This window comes from Mus caroli, unplaced genomic scaffold, assembly GCF_978045245.1.
Source record: "Mus caroli unplaced genomic scaffold, Mus_caroli_1 scaffold_2, whole genome shotgun sequence".
Classification (NCBI taxonomy): Eukaryota; Metazoa; Chordata; class Mammalia; order Rodentia; family Muridae; genus Mus; species Mus caroli.
In genome coordinates this window covers 175,682,511-175,707,179 of record NW_028227257.1, presented here as the reverse complement: position 1 = coordinate 175,707,179, position 24,669 = coordinate 175,682,511, and the positions used below count along the sequence as shown (strand labels likewise).

The following is a 24,669-nucleotide window of genomic DNA, read 5'->3' as shown; positions in this document are numbered from 1 at the left end:
AGCATTTCCTGTGGTCAGTTAACTACGTTAGCGTTCTAAGGACTTGGACAAGCGGCACAGCAAACCTGTCCGCTTTTCTTGAAACATTTCTTCACTCTACTTACTGAGGAGATGGGTGTGCGTGAGAAGTAGGGACGGGAAGTTTCAGCTGCTTAGAATTTCCTTACTTTTCCCCCTTCTCTCCTAAAATGAATCGGAGAATGAAAAGTGAAGGTATTTTGTTTCTGTGTATTCTGAGGATGGGAGCTGAGCTTCAGACAATGCAGATGAAATTAAAAATGTAATTAAAAAATATTTTAGGAAGATTTCTAAGATCAAAATTTTCTGAAAATCAAAATTGTAGCAAAACCTTAAGATGTGAACAGAATTATTCTCCATCTATGAAGACCACCAGTGAACACCTCTTTCAGGCAGCTGCTAGGCTGCTGCGTTCTCTGGTAATAGCCGTAGCCAAGAGGCTTTGACAGGACTTTTAACAGCAACATGACTGAGTAACAAGCCTCTGCCTGCCACTTCTTGTATCCTGACTTTACTAATCCTGACCCACTGATACCACCACAGGACCCCTTCCTCAGCTCCAGCTTTTCTTTCACCTCAGATTTTATTGTAGCCATTATAGATGGTCTCTAACCCCTCTTACAGTAGTTCTCCCTCCCTCCTTCCCTCCCTCCCTCCCTTCCTCCTCCCTCCCTCCTTCCTTCCTTCTCTCCTTCCCTCCCTCCTTCCTTCTCTCCCTTCCACTCTCCCTCCCTGTCTCCTGCCCTCTGTGTCACCAAAAAAACAAAAAACAAACAAACAAAATAAACCCCCATACTTTAAGATTCTGAATGTTGATCTTTTCCTTGGCCTAATACTGGCTCCTTCCTCCAGACTCCAGTCCATAGTCTCCTCAGCTGTCTCTGAGTCTGAAAGTCTGAAACTTTCCGACCCCATCTCATCTCTTAGCCAGTGCTGTGAGCTCTGCCTCCAGGTACCTTCTCCACTTGTGCTCCCCTGTCCCCTCTGCTCTCCTCTGGACCCTCCTGTCTTTCTGCCTTAGTCTTTCTGCCCTTTCTCTTAGCCTTACTATTCAGTGAACGATTAAAATGATCCTGTCAAAATGAGTTAAGAACATGACACTTTCTGATCAGAACCTGCTCCATCTCCAGGGTTAAGAATGGTCCTCGGAGCGCAGAGGTGGCTTACTCTCTACCCTTGTATGACCTCCACTCTTTCAGCTCTGGTGTCTCCTGAGTGTGAGCGTGAAGCAGAGCCCCTCTGCAAGGCTGTCCCATGGCTTCTTCTCTCGTGGGGTTTTGCTGTCCTCAAAGCAGCTTCAAGGCTCAGCCCTTTTACATTCTCCAAGAAGTTATCTAAGTGTCACTTATAGAATGTGGCTGTCCTTGGTCATCTAACCTAATTTTGGAAACTTCTACCCCTTGGTGTTAATTTTCTTCTCCCTCCCCCGCCCCTCACCTTCCTCTCATGTTGTCTGTTTTGTTTTCCCTTTCTCTATTGTATGCACATTCATGTGTTACTTATGTTGAGGATCTCTCCCTCTGATTCTCACACTAGGCTGTTGTTATCCTTCATTATAGCATTAAGCATATTGACTTAGAAGCTACCAGAGAGTCTGCAATTGTTGCAGTGTCCTATATTTGAAAGGTTAGGGAGAAGAGAATTGAAATTGTTTGTTTTTAAACAAAGCTTAATTGATTAGGCAAAATAAAAATGTATTAATCTAGTGTTGACGTCTCTCCTTCTTCACTATTTGTAATTTTTTGGTTGAGAAATCCTTAGAGTCTTCCAGCTAGTAAATAGATTAGTCAAGAAATATGCCAATAAAAAAGAAATGCAAGACAGATTAGCTAAAGGTACATACTTGAAAATTAATCTTGCTTAATTTTTTAAAATAAGACTCAGCTGTATAATAAAATTCTTATCCAGTGCAAGTATGCGTTTAATTAATTAATTTCTTGTTTAAAGGCTTAATATAATTGAGAATCACTAAAAGGTAATCTATGTATACCTTAATAATTTATTTAAAATGCCTTTAATCTAAGCACTTGAGTGTCCTACCATGCCCTGTTTCTCTGGGGGTGCCCAGCCTGCAGGCCTTCTGGAGAAGGCAGGGCAAAATCCAAAGCAGGGCGTCGACAGCGGTTTCCAGTTTCCTCTGCTTACCCTAGCACTGTCTGTGTAGCGCCAAGCACCGAGAGAGGGAACTGGGATCCACAGGTCTACCCTTTTTTCTGGGCATGTACCAGACAGAGAGGGGAAAGTGGAGTCTGGGATGGACGGAAGCGATTCAGAGTGAGTGCCGAGAGTTTGGAGGGGCTGGAGGAGGGAAGGCCTTCCTCTCGGGAGCTCTAGGTGGGGCTCTTTACGATGAAGGCCTTCCTTGCAGCCATCCACTTGTTCATACTGGTTTATTTGATGGTGGGTGTGAATGTACACACTTTATTCTGGGTGAACCAGGGATTAAATACCTTTTTTGGGAAGGAATTCCCAGGAAGAGCAGTTCATTGAACTCTTCGGGGCGGGGTGGGATGGGAGTGGGGGGAGCTATCTAGATACTTCATCAGCATAGAGAACTCCAGGTGTTTATGCTAGTGATCTAGTGTCCATGTCCTCAGTAGGGTGTCAGGGCTACCTGTTTCAGAGCAGGTCCCAGGGGTTGAGCTCATTAAATCTTAGCATTCATATGCCTGTCTGGTATCAGCATCCCACAGGCCTTGAGAGGCACAAATAAGTAGAGCTTGAGGTCATCTGGTCTCCATAGAGAGTTGTAGGCTAGCAGGCCTGAAATCCTCTTCATCTTACACTAGTAAAGTGAGGACAGTTCGTACGGTTACTGTCAGCCTTTCCTGGGGACAGAGGGCTCTGGTGCTTTGTTCTTTCACACACTGCATGTCTTTATTAGATGATTGCCTCAAATATTTTTCCTGCCTTTGTGAATACACCTGTGCATGCTTGCATAAATGTGTGTGTGTGTGTGTGTGTGTGTGTGTTCACAGCATACATGTGAGAGTTGGTTCTCTTCTTCCACCAGATGGGCACTGGGGATTGAACTCAGGTTGTCAGGCTTGGTGACCTGTGGCTCTGACTCTGTCTGTTATTATACCAGGTCTATGGCCTGATACACACACACACACACACACACACACACACACACACACACACACTTAGACTCAGGCAAAGTAGTCTAGGGTTAGAAAGTAGCACTCTGTACCTAGTGACGGAGCTCTGCCATGCTAGTCACATGATAAAGATTTATCTGTGTTTTCATTGCCCTGCTGAAGTTTCCACTCTGCAAAGTGTGCAGCTGAAGCTGTGCTTTTTGGTGCTTAGGAAGTCTAGTGTACTGATGTCTGTCTTGTCAGGTAATCGTGGCTCTGCCCATCTACTTTTTTTTTTTAAAGTAGGACGTTTCCCATTTAAAATAGGGACAGTAACCCTCCCTCATAAAAGGATTGATGTGATGTTTGCAAAGTAATTTGGGTCCCCCCAAATAGGCACTTAAATAAATAAACAAACACACTCATTATATTTATCCAGTAGAGAACAATATTAATAATGGATTATATTATTTCCTTGAGCTTATTGATGTTTTTAATAAGGAGGAAAGGGTATATAAAACTATGAATTTTCATAGCTAAAGCTATGAAATGCAGTGCAGTATTTTGCATAATATATAAAATATGAAAGCCTTCCATTTTTAAATTTTTTATTTTATTTGTGTGTGCGCATACACATATGTATGTGCATATGTGCCACTGTGGTGGGCACGTGGAGGTCAGAGGACAGCTTACAGCAAGCGGTTGGTTCTCTTCTTCCTTCACCGTGTGAGTCCTGAAGGTCAAACTCCAGTCAGGCGTGGTGGCTGGCCAGTGTTTTACCCTCAGCCATCTGACCAGTCCTCCTTTATTTCTTCTAAAGAACGCCTTCGTTTTACTGCTAAGTGACTGCACATTGCAGTGGCCAGGTTTCCTGTACTTCTTATCCTCTCCTGACCTCTGCTGGTGAGATCCAGGCATGGGTGACTCCCAGCAGCGTTTACTCACACGTCCTTACTGTACAACTCGGGGGGACCAAAATGTGTACTACTGTCATGCTTTGCTCAGTATGGAGCACCTCAGATGTTGGAGTTTCTCCTCAGTGGACAGTTGTCACAGACCTGCAACTTAGTAGCAGATTGAGGGCCCAGCTGAATTTCTTGATTAATTATTTATTTACATCCCAAATGCTGCCCCCTCCCAGTGCCCTCCCCCTCACAGAGTCCCTCACCTCACCCTTCCCCTTTACTTGTGAGAGGGTGGCCCCTGGTTATTTCCCCACCCTGGGGCATCAAGTCTCTGGATTAGGCACATCCTTTCCCACTGACACAGGACAAGGCAGTCTCCTCTGCTACATATGTAGTACTAGGGGCCTCAGTCCAGCCTGGGTATGGTTGGTGGCTTAGTCTCTTAGAGCTCCCTTGGATCTGGGTTAGTTGACTCTGTTGGGGTTCTTATCCCTTTCAGGGCCTTCAATCCTCCATTTTCCTAAGGGTCCCCCTCTGTCCTATGTGTGGCTGTGGGTGTCTGCATCTGTTTCAGTCAGCTGCTGGGTGGAGCCTCTCAGAGGGCAGTTATGCTAGGTTCCTGTCTGTAAGCATAACAGAATATCATTAATAGTGTCAGGGATTGCTGCTTGCCCATGGGATGGGTCTCAAGTTGGGGTGGTTAAATGGTTGGCCATTCCTTCTGTTTTTCCTTCATCTTTGTCCTTGCATTTCTTTTAGACAGGACAAATTTTGGGTTGAAATTTTTATGGGTGAGTGGGGTCCTGCCTGGCTACAAGAGGTGGCCTCTTCAAGTTCCTTGTCCCCACCGTTAGGCATCTTGAGCCCAAATCAAAGGTTCACACGACCGTTTGGGGTTGCTAGAGCAGCTCACAAAAGTGCTGCACTTACTAGATCCATTTACTAAAAACAGTCCTCTCAGGAATAGCCAAATGGAATATGTATGCATGGGGTTGGAACCGAGGCACAGAGATTCCTTGCCCTCCTTGAGTATGAGAATCTCTTGAGCACTTCAGGTGATCACCAACCGGAAAGTTGTCTAAACTCTATAGCAGAGGACTGTTAATGGAGGGTCTATAACATAGCTATGGTCACTGTGTGAGACCTGAGTGCAGTCTTCAGTGTCATCATAGACCACACACAGCTGGTCACATGGCATCCACAACAGAGATGAACCCTGAGACTCCAGTCACTTTCTCCTTTTTTATTCAGATTCAGACCCCAGCCAACCCCAGTTAACCTAATCCAGAACTCCCTCACAATTACGCTCTGAGTTTTGTCTCCTATGTGGCCGAATATTTTGCCACAAGCAGATAAATAACAAACCGTGGTCAGTCACAGAAGTATGATATATGTTACAGTACAATCCAGGACAGACAGGTTTGAGTTGAAAGTGTCACCATCTCAGATAGGACTCCTGTTACATTGTTGTATTTTACTTTTAGTTTGTTGTAAATGAATTCATGACTCACTGATGTTCTGTAGCCTGTTTTTCTGGGGCACTTAATGATGTGTTTATAAAAAGATAAAAAGAGGGGGAATATGTTCTGTGGAGGTGTACAGTCAGGTGTAGGGGAAGGGAGTGCCTTGGTGGGCCCATGCCGAGCGAGGCATCCCTTCCCCCTGAGGGACCAGCCACGTGATGGTACAGTATAGAATAGAGTTTATTCAGGGCATGGGGAGGGAAGTTGAAGGGTAGTAAGGGCGGAGGGAGAGAGGTGGGGGTGTGTGTGGGGGGAGAGAGAGAGAGAGAGAGGGAGAGGGAGGGAGAGAGAGAGAGAGAGAGGGAGGGAGAGAGAGAGGGGAGGGGGAGAGAAAGGAAGATGAGGAGGAGGAGGAGAGAAGTAGAGGCCGGCCAGGAGCACATGGAGAGAGAAGTGGGAGGGGAATGGGGAGAGAGTGTGAGCAGGAAGGCAAGAGAGAGGGAGAGGGGAGAGGGAGGAGGGGCAAGTGGTCCCTTTTATAATGAGTGAGTCAGGCATACCTGGCAGTTGTCAGGTAACTGGGGCAGAACTTACACAAAATACTAACACAGTTCACAGTTGTCAAATATGGTTTCCGTTATTTCTTCAAAATACCTGTTAGGACAGTCAGCGTCTGTGTATTTGGTAAGAGAGTGGGTTTGACTATGGATTACTGATGGGTCGAGAGGGTTACTTTGATGGGCATTCAGGTCTGGTATAGTTGAAATGATGGTATTGCCGAGTCAGCACTCTCTGTAGTGCTCAACTAACATAGAAGTCTAAACTCCTACACTAGAGATTATCCAAGCTATAATTTCTTTTCTTTTTCTTTTTTAAAAAAGAATTATTTATTAATTTTATGAATATGAGCACACTGTAGCTGTCTTTAGATGCGCCAGAAAAAGGCATCAGATCCCATTACAGATGGTTGTAAGCCACCATGTGGTTGCTGGGAATTGAACTCGGGACCTCTGGAAGCCAGTGCTCTTAACCGCTGAGCCATCTCTCCAGCCCTGGTATATTTTCTTATATGTATAGAAGAAAGAAAATCATGCTTAATGGTTCTGAAAATGGTGTGTATATGTCTTATTCTTTCAGGATACATAACATTTAAACTAATTTATGGCAAACATTAATATACAAAATGTATCTTAAAAAAGAATGACTACTTCCTGAAGTGATTTATTGGTAATTCATAGTAATAAAAGTGGAAGTCAGAGGGCCGCCTGGCTGAGTGTGTGGTCATCTTTGCTGGCTTGTGCTATTTGGGTGTTTCCTGTTGGTAGAAAAGGGAATTCTGCTTCAGGGGGTCAGAGGAGGATGTGGAGTAACAACAACACAGCAAATGGCGACACAGAACAGTCTCTGGTTCTTTACAGTTTGGCCTTCTCTAAAGTCACATTAGTAAAACATTAATTAGATTTCAGTGCCCCACTGAGTTGTAAAATTAAACGTATTTCTGGACCCGTCTGCATCATTTCATTACTGATAATGCAATAAGGGCTGTTTAGCCTTTTGAAAAAGGGAATCAACTTCTTTTGCTCACAAGTGATTTTTTTTTATTACAAAAACTCATAAAAACTTTAAAGAGTTAGAAAGTAATTACAGAGTTTTATGAATATACCTAAAGGTAAGTTCTATAAAAAACATTCTCATTGGTGAGAATTGTTTCCTAAATTCAGGATTTTCCTTGGGGAATGTATGCTTTTAGATCTAAAATTATTGGTGGTGGGTGTGCCATCTGCCAGGGTACTGCCTGCCTGTTTGAGGCTGGAGTGGGGCCAGTCAGTGAGGAGCCATAGTTTTTATCCAGGGAACAGGACTGCCTGTGTTAGAAAGAAGACAGGATGGCAGCTGGAGACAGAAAGGGTGACCTCAGAGCACAGGAGAACCTGCCTGTTCTGAGTGCCTCTGCCCTTGAGACTTGCCCTGCAGGCTCTTTCTATCTGCAGCCTCACTTTCAGGCCTGCCCCAGAGGCTGACAGGAGCGCACACCCAGATTGTAAGCTGATCTATAGAGCTGTTGATTTTCCTGGGCGGTTTGCTCTTTTATTGCTTTTATCACATAGTTATTACACTCCCAGGCCTAAATACTTAGAGAAAAATGTATTTCCCTTCCTGGAACCCAGAAAGAAAGGAACAAAGCCCTTTTTGTGGTAACTTGCCTGCACATCCCCATGGTAGTCTGGTTCCTTCTTAAAGCTCTTGGGAACTTGTGTCAGCTCCTTAGATAGTGCCACATGGTATTGGAAACACATGTATCCCTCCCACATCACCAGACAAAGCCCATCATAATCTTTGAGTCCTCAGGTGGGGTCCTTTATAACTTTTTCACGGGACCTTGCCACCAGCTCTATATCATGTCAGCCCCTGCCTTGGCATGTGTCTCTCTGTGTTAGCACATGAATGAAGAGTCTCAGGGTGACAACTGTGACTTACATTTGTACATTGTTTCTCTACCATGGAGCTAGTTACATATTAATTACACAGTTACTAAATTGAATTCTTCCAAAAAAAAAAAAAAAACCACACACACCCAACAACTTAGTCATCAAAAACACTTGCTAGAATTTAGTAAAATTAAATAAAGGAGAATTGAAATTTATAGGTTTTTTTGTTGCTTTGCAGAATACTTCAGATTTTTCTTTTCTTTTCTTTTCTTTTTTTTTTTTTTGTAGTATACATAGTTTTTCTGATTGTCTTTAAAATACTAGAAACCACAAACAGGCCCTATCGCTGTCTCCTCACGCACATGAGGCATGATGTACGATTCAGCTTTCCACTGTAGTAGATGCTAGTCTCATATCATCCAGATTACAAACAAGTTAGGCAAGGCATTTTGCTCTCTGGGACAGTGTAACTTCGAAAACATTTTCTTTGGCTTTGTTACATTGTGATTTATATGTAAAGAAACTTCAAACAGTAACATTAGATTTGAATTTTCTTTTAGCAAAAGCAACTGGAAATTGAAAGGACTTCCAAGTGGCTGAAAATGCTGAAAAAATGGGAGAGATACAAGAACACCGAGAAGGTATGCACGGGACGGGCTTTGTCCTTCCATATTCCAAGGTTTACCTCTGTACTCACTTGGGAGGTTTTAGTTTACTGAGGCCTAATGTTTGATCTTAGAAGTCTTCCTGTTGGAAATAGTAGAATCCCTAGTTGAGAGTGGCTCCAACTGTCTGAGGTAAGCTGCCTGCATGGAGCAGAGGCAGAGTGCCACTGGGTTCAGCTGCTCTGCTGGGTCCGGACGTCCCCTGTCTCTGCTCTGGCTCTACTCTGGGCTCAGACATTGCTGTAGTTCCAGACTTCACATTCACATCCTGTTGCTCAGGAAAGGGCTTGCCTTTGGACACTTTTCTGGAAGCAGGAGTGTTCTCCTTTCCAGAGCTTTCAGGAACCCTCCTTTTGGTCTGCACTGAATCCATGCTAAGTTTTAACCCAAGCATCGGAATGGGGGCGGGGGTAGGGAGCTGGGGAGCGGCGGGGACCACAGATCCCTTGTACGAGCCTGATGATCTGCCTTGTATCCTCAGTGCCCACATAAATAAAGCTGTCCTCACTTGGCCACAGGAGTCCCGCAGCATGCCTTTCAAGTTTGTTGTCAGGAGCAACACACACAGTGTATTTATTGTAAGGAAATGTCTGCCACACACGGCTCCAAATCTGAGCAGGCACAAAACTGCAGTCAGGTGGTTCCCTCTCTCGAGTATAATGGTGCTCTGTGAGGTTGAGGAGAGGTGCAGATTATCCTCAAAGCCCTAGGCAATGCCTTTCTCTCAGTGACCATTGTATGGAGTGGCACAAATGCATTGCTGCAGCCTATGCCCGAGAGCTTAGAGTTTATTCACTTAGTGCATTCTGTGCTGCATCAGGACCACTCCTCTGTGAACCTGATTTTCTAAATCATTGTAGAAAGCACAGTAGCGGGAATAACTCAGGTAGCCCTGTTGCCTTGTTCTGTGCCCAGTAGTTGGAGCTTCACTGCCATCTTTCTCTCCTGTCAGTGCAAAAATCACAGTGAAATGAAAGGTGACATGTGTCCATCCTTGGAAAATGGTTTTGGCCTTATGCTTGCAAACCACTGACATCTCACCTTCACATGAGTGACCTTCACAGACGTAATAAAGGTGGCTCTGCATCTAGCTCCTCCATGTGTACACAGGTGTGATTTTAAAGGGATAGGGCTCTGGGGGTCTGTTGGGCTAACCTTGGGAAACTAGCATTAGCCTGGCCAGTAGACCAGACCTAATAAATGCTAGCTAGCCGTGCAAAGTTTTTAAAAAAGAAAAAAATCCTATAGCAAAACATATAGCCAACTTTAGAGGGTTTTTTTTCTATTTCTTTAGTCTTTAAATTTTAAAAATCACGTTTATTTAGTGTCTGTATGTATATGGGAACAAATGTATTACAGTGTACATTTGGAGGTCAGAATACCATGTTGAAGAGTCGGTTCTCTTCTACCATATATGGGCGCTGTTTTTTGAAGTTAGGTTGTCAGGCTTGGCCACCTTTACCTGCTGAGCATGTCACTGGCCTGTATTTCTTATACTGTTCCCGTGAAATTACCCCCTCCCATATACACACACGTGTATAAATAGAATTCCATAGGACATCAGGTCTTTGGGTTTTCATAGCTCTGACATCTCTGGCAGCCTAGAGTGGAGTATCCTGGTTTTACACTCCAGCCTGTCAATAGCTGTAACACAGGACAGCAGTAGTGACCGTCTTTTAGAGTTGCTGTGAGGATTAAATAAATGAAATGAAAAGGACTAAGTAAGTAAAGTGCCCAGGAAAGGCTGTGTCCTGGTGTTGGAGAGAATCAGAGCTCAGCAAAGTCCAGTGAGGGCTCTTTATTATAGGACTCTTCAGTTTTTCATGAGGACTGTGCCCCGCCCTAAGAGGACACTTACCCCCTGGGGAGATCTCCTGGTTGAGGTATACCTCACAGAGATATGTCACTTCGCTTTCTTGTTGAGCATCCCAAGTATCCTTATTTTAAAGTCAAACTCTTACATTTTATTTTACAGCAAAGTAAGTTCATTTTGTTTTGTTGAGTCTTTGTTTTAGTATTGGTTTTAGAACTTAAGATATTTTTAAAAGAAATCACTTCAGAGCGGGGAATTAGGTGCAGCGTCTGTATTCCTGTTTAATAGCGCACACCCTCAGATCCACTCGCAGTGACAGCTCCTTCTCCTCTGTGGACAGATTGTGGTTATCACAATGATAACAGGATGTGCTTCTGAACGTCTCACCTACACTTCAGTGTCTCACATTTAGTCTAATAAGGTATCTGTAGAATTGTACGGCTTTATGTTATTCTCCAGTATACACGCATCTGTCGAAGTAAGTCAGTCTCTGCAAAGATGAGTACTTCTTTCCACTACGCTATTACTTTGACAGCAACTCTGGCTAATGCAGTTCCCATTAAGAGGGATTTTAGCAGAACTATTTCTTTGATGTATAATTTTAAAGCACTCTTCCATAACTATGATGGTAGAATCATTTGATAATATATATGGTCCAATTTGGTGTGGAAAAGAATGCACCTTCTAAAAGAATTGTCACCTTCAATTCATACATTAAATTGCACTGATACAAAAAGGTAACATCTTATTTTTGTTTCTTCCAAAAGAGAGGGAGGAATGTTTTCTCTTTGGAGTCCCTGCTTACATGGTAGTAATGCAGAAAAGTTCCAAAAATGCCTTCATACAAACATGGTTCTGGTGGAGACTATTTGGAGTCTTAGGGTGAAGCTTCGGTGAAAGCTTCCTCGGGAGTTGTGTTGCCTGTGTTGTGTGCACAGTGCTGGCCTGCCTCCATGGCGGGGGCTTTGTGTGTTTCCTTCCCTGTAGGTGTGAGATGTATGCTTGTATCACAGGCTAATTGAAAGATCAGCAGATGGACATGGCATTACCATTGGTCAGTAAACTGTGCCTAATGTTTTACAAAATTTCTAAAACTTACATGATGATTGACAAGATGAAGGAAAAATGTGCAGCCACAACAAGTGCATATAAGTGGCCCATAGCATCTGAGAGGGCGGGTTCCACAGTCCCCAGATACACTTTCCTGCACTCAAATGCGATGGTGTTTGTAAGGGACCAGTGGCCAGCATCTGCATGTGCTGTGAGTACTTACTATGTAGTGTTGTGTAGGCAGTGGTGACAGGGAAGGATTGAGGCATTCGTATAAAATAGTTTTTCCTGGGTGACTTGGACCTGTGGCTAAGTCTGGAGATGAAGAACCGTAAATCCTTACTTTAGAACATCAGCATTATTTTTCTGTTAAGTTTTTAGTGTGCATATTTGGGTGGGTGCCAGAGATACCTTTTTATATTCTTCTTAAGTTCAGTTATTTTACCATTGTTTTAATGTTATCCACTCTTGAATTTTAAGAACATTTTCAATCATTTTTCCATATATTTTAATAATTCTGACAAAACAGTATGCTGTGGTCCAGAAAGGATGATCTTTGATCTTTAGAAATATAAACTCACCCAGGGTGAGGAGGGGTGGGGGGTGGTGGGGAGGGGTAAGGAGGGGTGGGATGGTGGTGCACAACTTTAATGCCAGCACTCAGCATTCAGGAGGCAGAGGCAGGGGAATTTCAGGATTCAAGGCCAGCCTGATCTACAGAGCCAGTTCCAGAACAGACAGGGCTATACAGAGAAACCTTGTCTTGAAACACACACACACACACACACACAATATTTATTTGTGGGTGTGGATATGCTGTGGGAGAGGACAGAGTTGGCAGCAGTATTGCCCTCAGTCTCCTGGACCTTACTGCCTGTGTATAATGGGGGGTTGTACATGCAGATATGCATTGTATGCTGGGAAATGAGATTTGGACTCTGCTGTTTTGCTCGGTCATTCTCACTGAGCCTGGCATTTGCCATTTAGCTAGGCTGGCTGAGCAGTGAACTCCCACAGTCAGCTGTTCCATGGTGCTAGAGAGTTGAACTTCAGTCCTCACGTTTACACATCCAGGACTCTCACCCACAGAGCCACCTTCCCATTGTCATGGCAGCCAGCCTCAAGTCAAGGCTTGACTTGGGTCATTTTGTTTTGCTCATACTAGAAATGTAACCTAGAGCCTTCTGCGTGCTAGGCAAGCATTCTCACTGAGCGCCAGCCCAGCCCTCACCTCATCGTTGGTACAGGCTCTCTGCCCCTGGCCTGGAGCTCATCAGTTTATCTGGAGTGGACAGCCAGCAACCCCTAGGGACTCTCCTGACTGCCTCCCTGGCACTGGGATTACAGGCACAGGCTACTGCACTGGGCTTTTACATAGGATCTTCCTTCTCTTAAATAGTTGGTAACATTTTAGGCTTATCACTGGGCAAGTTATTTATCTTCTTTATGATTTACTTTCCATGTATGTACAGTTGAGTTGCTGGGATAATTAAATGGCACACACATATAGCAATGAGTTTAAAATCGTTTCCTATGTATAATGAATGCTTATGTATAGGAAACCAGGTCGGTTGGTACCATGGGCGAGGACATTGATAGTTTCCTGTGTACCGTGACTGCTTATGTGTAGTAAATGGCTAGTGAGGACCAGGGTAAATTGGTACCGCGGGTAAGGACATTGACAACATGTCAGGGCTTCTTTTGAGCACCCAGCTCTTGATAGCCTGTTGACCATTGGGTTTTTATTTCTTTCTGGAGTATTCTTGCTTTTTTTTTCTCTTACTTTAACAGTGAAATAGCCTGTTGACCATTGGGTTTTTATTTCTTTCTGGAGTATTCTTGCTTTTTTTTTCTCTTACTTTAACGGTGACAACTTGATTCCCCAAAATTGGAAATGCTGTAGAATCCAAACCTTTGTCAAATTCACAGGATACTACAAATAGACAGTTCCACACCTGGTCTTATTGTGACAGGTCACAGGGTACTACAAGTAGACAGTTCCACACCCGGTCTTATTGTGACAGGTCACAGGGTACTACAAGTAGACAGTTCCACACCCGGTCTTATTGTGACAGGTCACAGGGTACTACAAGTAGACAGTTCCACACCTGGTCTTATTGTGACAGGTCACAGGGTACTACAAGTAGACAGTTCCACACCTAGTCACAGTCAAACCGCTGACGATATTACCTGAAGGTTCTGGGTGTGGTGGTACAAACTTACAGTCAGGTCTGGGGAGGTTCCAAGAGGTGGATCCTGGGGCTTCCTGCTCAGTCAGCCTAGCCTACCTGGCAAGTGCCAGACTAACAGAGGCCGTGCTTCAAAAGATGAAAGTAAACAGTACTTGAAGAATCATGAATATCACCTATGCTATTTGGCCTTTGCTTACAGATGTATAAGATAGGTCTGCACACATGTACCCACCCCTCCCAACACACACACACACACACGCACACGCACGCGCGTACACACGCACACATACATGCACACACCCTTCCAATTTATTTCTATAAGTTGTATATGAAACAAAAGACTGTAGTGCTTAGACTTGGGTTTCATTCTAGATACGTCATTAGGTATAAACAAGTGTTGCAAAGTCTAAAGAAATATGCAAAACCCCAAACTCTCCTTAAAGGCTCCTGCCATAATTTATCAATCATTTCTTAGTTGGCCTGTGCACTTTTACATTTCAAAATGTTGTTATGTATCACATTGTAATGACCCTGACACTTATTTTGAGTGGACTGTAAATACATAATTATATAAGAGAGGGACGTCTGTTGAGCCTTAAGTTCTCAGGGTAATTGCATGCATATTTCAAGGACCTCGTATGACTGACCATGGCTACTTAGGTGCCTATTTCTTTGGGAATCAGCGTTTTGGCTGAGAATGCAGCTCAGCAGTAGAGAGCCCTTGCCCACCATGTGCACAGACGTGGACTTCATTCCCCACACAGTTGCGGAAGGAGTAGGAGTCCCTGTCTTCTTTTAATGGAGATTTGCCCACTGTTTTTGTCTGACCAGATGGGGTTAGTGCCATTTCCACAAAGGGATGAAGGGCTGAGGCCTGAGGTGGTGCTCCAGGGAGGTGGTGTTAGGAAAGAGGTTACCAGTGCCTTCTGCACTCCTTGAGGGGAAGGTCGTGTATAACAAGGAAATGTGCAAGTAAGATGTTTCCAGTTTACCAATAGAATCCGTTCTGCTCTGCAACTCTAAGGGGCACCTCTGTAATAGTCAAGTGGCTCCGTGGAAGGGACTGTCTAAGCTTTTGTCGCTTTGTAACCTTGTCTAGTTTCCTTTGTTTTAACCAGTTTCATCGACGAATTTACAAAGGAATTCCACTCCAGCTCCGAGGTGAAGTCTGGGCCCTTCTTCTTGAGATCCCTAAAATGAAAGAAGAAACAAGAGACCTTTATAGTGTGAGTAGCTAAACCCACTATGCCTTTGAAACTAAAATGCAAAATAACTCCAGTTTTTAAGGTGATATGATATTCTCCTATCCCTTGACATTGTATTGAGATCACATTCCATGGAGATTTTTGGCACTTACTGGTTTGTTTTGTTAGTGCCAATCAACTCAGATCACTGACAGTAACTCCTTAGTGCTGAGGCATACTTATAAGGAAAACCGACTTACACTTACTTGTTCTGTAAATAAGGAGGTTTGGATCATGTTAGAGCTTATGGGGACACAAACAGAAACCTTTCTCCAGCACCTGCCTGTATGTGGTTGTGCAGTAGGTCTGAATAAGGAAAAATCTGTTTCCAAGACAATTTGGTATCTCCATCTTGTTATTTATGAATTAAAAAATTAGACCTTTTGCTGAGTGATACTTTGATTAAATATACCTCCTTACCATTTCAGCCATACTCTTTCTAGACCTAAGTTTATATCAACCTTTGAAAAGAATAAGAACTTTACATTTAAAATTCTTAGAGCCATAGGCTTTAGAGTATGTTCTTAGAAAATGAGTGGAATAGACTAGATAGAAATAGTAGGAATGAATAGAAAACAAATAGGATGAATTACAACAGACCAACTGGAGGTAGAAGAGAAACAAGTTTAAACCCAGTCAGTTGTAAAAGCACTTTATTTTCCCTGGATGAACTCAGAGAAAGTTTACCAAATGGAAGATGATAGGCAGTAGGTAGATGTTACTGCTTTTCTGAGAATACAGGACTTCACACCGGCAATGAGTTTGTATTTCAGAGTATTAGAGTTTGGAGTTATTTTAGACTACTGATGAGAATTTATTATTAGTGTCAAGGTGGTAGAGCTCATGTTCAAAGTGAGGCATGCCTGAGAGAACACACACACACACACACACATACACACACACTGTTTAACTCCAGTATGCAGTAGGTGCTCAGTAGAAATCTAGTTAGTGAGGGAACACAAAAAAGAACGAGAGTCCAAAGTGCCTTTATCTGCATACTGTACTCATTTTCAGGGCCAAGAGGTATAATGTGGGTGACTAAAAGCCACAACAGCCTGTTCTGTTGTTGCAAGACATGGCTGCTCTCAAGGCTGCAGGGAAGGAAGACTCCTTCTTGGCCTTCTACCAGCCTCTGGTGGCTACCCCCAGTTATTAGTGTTCTTCCACTTGTAGCTCTGTAGCTTCTTCTCTACTTCTTTGTCACATGTCACATGTCACATGTGTGTCTGTGTCTCTTGCCTGATAAAGATGTCAGACTTTGGGCTTAAGTTTTATTGTAATGAACCATCTGAGCTTAATGGTGTCTTCAAAGTCTTTTTCCAAATTAGGCCACACACACACTGGTTCTGAGTAGATGTAAACTTTGGGGACACCCTTCAACCTGCTGCATTTTATTTGGGGTGCTTTTCCTATATAAAGTCATCCTATGAGCAGTTAGTGTCAGATAGTAGTTTAGTAAACTCAATAACAACAAAACAAATGAGCATTAGAGCTTCCAGCGTGGTACTCAGTTCACTGCCTTCAAACCTTACAGTCACTGTCACGACATCATTTAATCATGGCTTCTTTTCCCAACCACTCTTTCCTTGTTCCTCTACAAGAGTGGCTTATGTTTCTGCCTACCCATCTCTGTGAACTGGTTCTTCGTTGTTTAATCTACCAAGGTGTTGTCAGATGGAGCCTGTCATGTTGTGTGCACCTGAGGCTTGTGGGTCCCTTCTTGGAGCAGAGCTCTGTTTAGTGTTAGGCAGCAAACATATAGAGCTGCAGAATCCACACATGTTGCTATCTGTGAGGAGATGGGACTGTATGGAGATGTTTACTACAGGGGAGTGCCTGACATTCACACCGCAAAACAAAGGAGAAATAACAAAAAGAAATAGCTTTTGTGGTTCAGGAAAGTGGGCTAGACAGAGTGAGGACGGGAGTGAAGGGGGTTGGGTTTCAAGGCACTTTGGAACGCCCTTTCTGCTTCCCTCCCTCCAGCTGAGACTGAAGCGTCATAGTACTTACTGTATTTTAAACACATTTTCCCTATTTCACCTTGAGGAGCCCTGACCTCTTTTGAATACTTTCGTGGCATTGTTTAAATGCTCTACAGGAATTATCTTACTTAATTCTTGCCATTATGGCACCAGGCAGCGTTTAGTAGTGTTTTCTGTACAATTATCCTTCCATGTCACAGACGAGGAACCTGAGCTTAGTAAGGGTAAGGTTTTCACCCAGGGTGAGCCAAGAGCGGGACTTCAAATCTAGTCAGCTCGGGCTCGGAGGCAACTATGTAACTATAGCATACTTGTACCTGTCTGTCTTGTATTTAGCAGCACACCTTAAAATGCAGAAGGTCTGTCCATCATGGTCACAAGGCCTCCACAATCGAGCCTGGTTCTAGGAGGAGCCCGCAGAGAGCTGCTGATCGTCTTCTCATGCCCTCTGCTCTGCCACCGCCTTGGCTTAGAGGCTCATTAGATCTTTCTCTTTGTGAAAGCATTCATTAGTGAGTCACTGTGACTAGAGATAATGTAGATAAAGGTCAACCTGTGGCTGGTGGCTGGGTGTGCTTACTTTCCATGTGTGTGTGTGTGCGCGCGCGCACGGTGAGGTTAGAGCTGTGCTTGTTTCCCTGTGTCTTGTGCATTCACTTGTAAATATTGGAAAACATGAGTGGTATTTCTGCCCTGTACATTTTTATCTACCTACCTGGGCTTTGTTTCTGTCATAAGGTCTTTGTTGTGATTTTCATGTCTGAGAAAAGCCAGTTTTATAGATATGTTTGGGTCTTCTTTTCTCCAGCTAAATATTATTTTAAGATATTCTTTGTCATGCCTTAAAAAATTTTCTTCCTAAGTTTTGACATCTCATTTTTTTACCAGGAGGCCTTTAGAATAAGCAAGGCCTCTGCACTTGACCATTTCCTTAACAATAAAAGATATTAAAAAACAAATATATACAGATTGATATTTGTATAGCTTCAAAACCCTCAAACATACTGTGGTTATTCATGTTTTTGTTGGGGTATTTTATAGTGCTGAGGATAAAACTTGGGTCCTCTCACATATATATGTATATGTGTGTGTGTGTATTTCTCCTATATATGCATATATATTTCTCATATATATGTATATATATATTTCTCATATATATGTATACACATATTTCTAGTATACATGCACACATATATGAATGAGAAATGTTATCCCATTGGGCTATACTCCTCAGCCCATTCTCGTATTTCAGAAAGCTGCAACATGTGGCACCTCAAAACACACGGACAGTACTTAACATGTATACACATACATGACAGTCCCATGTTGTTCTAGACATTTTCACATGGCCTTTACTCCACTCTTTTATTCTTAGGGGTTAAAGTTATGTTTTATATTTATTTATTTATTGGAGTTGACTTTAGCTATAATTTGTATTACCAGTATATGATAAATGAATCCATCTCTGGATGGTTATTCATACTTAAACATAGGTAAGTACAAGTTGTAAATGTTAATCATCTTTTTGGTTAAAGATGAGCAATGGAAACAGTCACACTTCAGCTTCACTTCCCTTGAAAGGAGGATTCCACCAAACTGACAGGAGGGTTTTGAAAGTCAAACCTGTAGGGAACAAGAAAAGGGAAGAAATAGCACCTACTCCGCTTGGAGTATAGAGTGCAGGCAGGCATGCGGTCAACGTGCAGGCCTGAGCGGTGGAGTCCTGACTGGTGGAGGAGACTGGAGCAGCACAGGTTATATATCTTATGTCTCCTCAGGACTTGGTAGCTGCCGCCTGCAGGTACCTCTGCAAGGAAAGGTATAGCTGGACACTGATGGCTGGAAGTCTGTGGGAGAGCAGGACGTCCCCCAGTCCAGGGCTGCAGGGGAGCATAAGACCCAGCATTTCGGACAGTTAGTTTTCACCCAAGAACACTATCTGTCAAATGCCTGTGGTCCCAACAGGAGCTGGGAGGAGACTGTCAGGAAATGTGACAGTACAAGAAGATCAACACTAGAGTCACCATGGCTGCATCCCCACTCTGCAGTGACATCACTGCTGGGAAGCCCATCTGGGCACACAATTTTGTTTAATATCTTACTTTCAAGTAAAAGCTGATAACAAAATATTAGTAGTCATTTGAGGAAAGGGACTTAAATTGGAGATTAGTAAAAACAAGTAGAAAAATACACTTGTAAGAAACAGATTATAGAATAAGAAGAAAACCTAAAAGATTGTTGTTAATATCTTCAGAGAAATGAAATCTGTATTGCATCCATAAAACAAGTATAGGAAACTATAAAAAGGAACATTCTATAACAACAAAGAACTTAAGAATATAAAAAATATAATAGAAATAAAAAACTTAATTGAAAATAACAATTGAAGAAATTTTTCAGAAAATAAAATTTAAAGGCATAGATATGAGCACTAATAGAGAAACATCAAGAAAATGAGCTGATTGCTTCGGAGATCCCACACTGTAATAACCAAGCTCCAGAAAGGGAGTGGAGTCAGGGCAAGGAGGAGAGGGGAATTGATAAAGGAATTAGCACTTATTAAAGACAGTTTTGCAGAGATGAGAAATGAGCTATTAGGTTGAAAGTGCCCAAGTCAGATGAGAATAAACGCAAATCAGGCAAAGAAACAGGCAACTTCCAAACATGGAGAGTGCTCCCACCAACTTGCAGAGAAGAAGAGACCTCACACAGAGAATGAGAATCCCAGTGACAGCATGGGAGGCCAGAGAATAGTAAAGTGGTGCCTTGTGAGCAAGAATGCTTTCTGTCTAGAATTCTGAAACGGCTTCCACGGTCATTTAAAGTATAAGTCAGCAGCTATTGAAGGAGTCCAAACCTTTACCTTCTGTGTGCCCGTTTCAGTAACTATTGGAGAATGCTATCCTTCAGGGCCAGGCCATATACCAAGAAAGGGGACATGTACCAGACCCAGGAATCGGGGACTGAAGCTCAGAGCAGAGCGAAGGGAACCTCAGCACATGGTGAAGGAAGCCCTAAGACCAGAGGGAGGAGCCTGACACAAGCACACCTGACTGCTCTGGGAGGGAGTTGAAGAAGTTGGTCACTAGGCCAGGCTTGCTGGTGGATGTCTTTGATCCCTGCATTTAGGAGACAGAGACTGGCAGAGCTCTGTGAATTCAAGTCCAGCCTTATCTATGTAGTGAGTTCCAGGACTGCCAAGGCTACATAGTGAGACCCTGTCTCAATAAAACCAAGACATGAAGAAAAAAAATTGGTTACTGTTTGCTAGGCTGTCCTGAGAGTTCTACAGTGTACTTCAGACTTGCTGTTGAGTTCCCTATGAGGATGTAGAAGGTGAAGCAAATCCCGCAGTCCCTAGTTCCAAGGAAAGAAAATAGCCAGAGAGAAAAGGAACTCCTCACACGGTGTCCTGCAGACTCTGGAAGCTCTCTGCCCTAATTTTCACTGTTGATTCCATGAAGAGAAAGGGAGGCAAGGAGAGGGCTTTGAAAAGAAGGAAGGAAGGGTTTTTAAATATGTCTATTTATATTGCTTAGACCTTTCTTAGCCCTATTCCTGCCAATATATAAATGATAAAAGGTTTTTTGTTTGTTTGTTTGTTTTGGTTTCGGGAGGCAGAGGTAGGCGGATTTCTGAGTTCAAGGCCAGCCTGGTCTACAAAGTGAGTTCCAGGACAGCCGGGTGCTACACAGAGAAACCATGTCTCGAAAAACAAAAACAAACAAACAAAAAAAGTTTTTAATAAGTATTATTATTTATTGTCAACTTCTAGCAATTAGTTTTCATAAAAGTATGTTTTCTTCCTCTCTCTTTCTTCTTCAGAAATTAAAACACAGAGCACGGGGTTGTTCACCTGATATCAGACAAATAGACCTTGACGTGAACCGCACATTCAGGGACCACATTATGTTTAGAGACAGATACGGTGTTAAGTAAGTAGAGTTCGATATTACGAAATGTGCCTGGCGTGTGTAAATGGTCTTTATTAGAGTCTTTACGGTAAACTGTGCGTTTAGAATGTCTGGTTTGGATTACAGCCTTTATTTAGGTCCTAAAGGTTTTTGCAGGTCACTTGAATTCATGTTGACTGAAACTGGGATCTAATTTAATTTAACATTTTAAAACACTGACATTGTACATGCTGTAAAATTGGTAAGGGGCCACTTTTATGATCTTAAAATTCTTAAAAATATTTTGTGGACACTAAGGAGGCTGAGGCAGGTGAATTGAAAGTTTGAGGGCATTTATAGAAGTAAGAACTTGTATGTATTTGAAAACTGTTTGTAATAAGGTTATACCCCAGTGATAACCTTATGAATAAGTGGAACTTGTGAAAAAGAAAAGGACGTGAGTAAGAAATTACTGTACGGAGTCCTACAGAGCGCTTGTACTTCTGTGGGTGGGTGAGCCATCACTGCGCCCCTGTGTGAAGGGAAAGGGCCTGTCTTGCTGGTCTCTGTCTTCCGGAGTCCAGCCAGCAAAACAGAAACTGTAGGAGATATGTCTTAAGATTGGCTTGACCAGGAAGCAGCAGGCTTTGAAGCACACAGTTCAGTCAGTTTTAGATAATTTCCCCAGCTCAAATTCAACGGACAGTGGATTTGATCACGTGTATAAACCTATCTCAGCTGGACCTAGGACTCTGCTGCATCATGAGGGAATGGCTGCCAAGCTCTGACCATTACAGTCTGCCCTTGTCATTTTGGTGCTCACACATCTCCTGAAACCATTCTGAGTTCCACATCAGGCTGAAACAAAACGCTCCACCTGTCTACCATAATGCGACTGTTGTGCTTACAGCTGAAACACATTAACCCTCTGAGCACAAGCAGATTCCAAGCACTTTGCTGGTAGGCATGCTTAAATACTTAAATATAGTTACTTATTAATACTTTTTGATATACGGTAGTAAGAGAAAGAAGATACTAATATAACCATTCATACCAAAACATAAAGGAAAAGTGTTAGTAATTTCCACAGTTACCTCTGTGTCAGAGTGTTTGTAAGTGCCTTCTTTCATGACCCTTCCCTCAGCAAGTACATCAGCTGTGTGGCAGGACTCCGCCTTCAATCCTGAGAAATCGGGACCATTAGCTGTCTCCCTAAATTATGTTGCCATAGTTTTCCATAGCTTTCTTTACATACATGCTCTTTGTATGTACTTATTGTATACAAAGAAGTTTCCAAAATATTCTCTTTATTCCAGATGTGATTTTGTGTGTATGTGTATAGCATCTGCCTCCCTCCTGGTAATCAGGATCAGGTGATGGCGTAGTCACGTCTCTTGCCTGCTGAGCCCCAAAGCACCGTAAGGACCCAAGCAGTTGGCTGATGGTTTGCTTCCAGCTTGATGGGCTCACTGCTGGGTCTCCCTGTCTCCCTTTTCCAGTTTGTTCTGCTTTGGTTTTTTGTAGAGAGGGTCTCACTGTATAGCTCAGGGTGCCTTAGAACCTGTGATCCTCCTGAGTGCTGGGAGTACAGTTGTGTACCCCCAGGTCCATTCTGTTAGAAGTAAGGTGTCGGAGTCAGCAAAGATTGAAGGGGCAAAAACCCGAGGGCAAAGCATAGTAGTGAGTTGTTAGTATAGTGAGGCACAGCCCTGCTTCACTCTGCAGATCAGCGTGGTCGTCCCAGGCTGCCCTTCCTGTGCTTAGCTGCTGCTGTTAGAGTCTTCCTGTGGCCATCCACATTCTGTGGCTCCAGCGTAAGAGAGCTGAGGGGAAAGACAACGAGCTTAAGAAACTCAGTGAAGCTGTGCTGTTTCCCATACGAAGGCTTTCTGTCTAAACGTGTGACAGATAACATAGCCTCAGATTCAACTCTTGACGATTCTGGTTCAATTCGAGCTCTGGATACCTTTTTTGAAAATACAACAGTAATTTTTCTGGACTGGTTTTAGTCGATCCTGGTTTTTTGTCTGGTTGGATTTTTTGTGTGTGTGTAGTTGGTTTTGTTTTGTTTTGATTGTTTTCAGTTTTTCTGAGACAAGGAAGGTCTCTCTGCGTAGCAATGGCTATTCTGGAATTCCTTTTGTCGTCCAGGCTGGCCTCAAACTCAGAGAGAGCCACCTGCCTGTGCCTCCTGAGAGCTGGGATTTAAATGTGTGCACCACCACGGCCCAGCTAGTCAAACCTGTTTTTTCTAATAAGTTTGTAATTTTAAAAATTAACTGAATTTAAAAAGAACGAAATTAAGTTTAATGTAAATTTTTATTTGTCTAGGCAACAGTCCTTATTCCATGTTCTCGCTGCTTATTCTATCTATAATACGGTAAGTTGGTCCATGTCTCCCTCCTGCTTGACTTTGATTCTAGGGAACTAGACATTCTTCCTGGCCCTCTACCTAACAAGGCACTTGGAGGCCCAGATCTTCATGCCGATGCCTCCATGGCCCTGTTAGCTTTGGCGTGCTTATAACTCCCATGTTGACCCCAGAGCCTTCGAGCTGATTTGGAAGTAGAAAAACCTAGGTACGAACCCAGGATGCTAGTGAGCTTCACTTTCTCTCGCTGCAGAGTGTTTTGTTTTATTACATTTTTGTGCTCTTTGGTTTTCTTTTTTACACATGAAAGACTAAGCAGTGCCAGTAGATGTGTCTGAGCTGGAGCAGTGGCCTGCAGCCTACCGGCTCTCTTGCTCCTGACAGCCAATGCTCCAGTCATCTCGTGTATCACCTGTTAGAGGCCTACAAGGAGTGGACTAAACCTCAACCCTATAGCTTCAGAAACGCAGGGACAAGACATGGAGGTGGGGGTCAGGGAGGACGGGCAGCATCTGCCCGCTCAGTGAAGTGAGGGTTGATATTCCCTCCATGCTGTATTGCAGGGTCGAGCAAAGGACAGTATTAAATGTCGCTCGAGGGGTCTCCCCACACCTGTTTACTCTTGAGCACAGTTTTATTTTTGTATAGTATAAGCCCTAATGCTGTAGCTGTTGCAACAGTTATTTCTAGAATTGTCCAGTAATGCATCGAAGCATTTTGTGGTATTTTATAGATTAGCCTTTCCCATGTCTGTGTTCATGGAATTGAGCTTTGAAGCCTGCAGTCTGTTCTCCCTTTCTTAGGAAGTCGGGTACTGCCAAGGGATGAGTCAGATCACAGCCTTGCTCCTTATGTACATGAATGAGGAAGACGCCTTCTGGGCCCTAGTCAAGCTCTTCTCAGGCCCCAAGCATGCAATGCACGGTAAGGAAGCCCTCCATGTGACAGTAAGTACATAGGGAGCGCAAACTGGCCTGAGAATTAACTACAGCAAATGTCGATCCCTGGTAGGAGTTTGTTAGTCAGATATTACTCATGTTCCAGGGGTTTGAGAATTGCTAATTTCTTCTTTCATTTTTTCTTCATTATGTTTTTCTATTTACATTGAATTTTCTTTGTCTTTTCCCCAAACTGTATTTCTGGCACTTTTAAATTCTTTTATTCATTTGCTCTCTATCAAAAGAAGTTAATTTAAGTTTGGAAGAACTTAGGAAAATCTATATTAGGAAGAATAAAAGGAAACCTGTTGCCCAAAACACTTGCTGTTCTAATAAAATGCTGGATGCATTGATATATAACTTTGTTAAAGAATATTAATCAAGGAACGAAACTTAGATATTTAAAGGAAGGAACATAATAATTAAGGAGTTTTCTATTTCAGGTGTGTTTTTCAGTGCTGAATGCTAACAGCAGACTTAAGACAGCTGGAATAGCTGAGGGCGTCTCTCAGTGATGGAGCACCTGTCTAAGCATGTGCAAGGCCCTCAAGTCAGTGCCCTAGGACTAGTTAGCAAAGACAGTATTAGTTCCTCTAACAGTGAACCACTTATGCGCACTCTGT

General features: G+C 43.0%; 1 protein-coding gene across 5 annotated transcripts in view; it reads left to right on the top strand.

The window, feature by feature from the left end:
- Positions 1–24,669, top strand: part of Usp6nl (USP6 N-terminal like) — a 123,405-nt gene that overhangs the window by 77,223 nt on the left and 21,513 nt on the right. For all 5 annotated transcript variants that reach the window (XM_021154013.3, XM_021154009.3, XM_029470742.2 and 2 more), the window contains 5 exons: positions 8,456–8,536; positions 14,734–14,841; positions 20,670–20,779; positions 23,069–23,117; positions 23,912–24,032. In XM_021154013.3, coding sequence (XP_021009672.1) covers positions 8,456–8,536; positions 14,734–14,841; positions 20,670–20,779; positions 23,069–23,117; positions 23,912–24,032 — 469 coding nt within the window. The remainder of the gene's footprint in view (positions 1–8,455; positions 8,537–14,733; positions 14,842–20,669; positions 20,780–23,068; positions 23,118–23,911; positions 24,033–24,669) is intronic.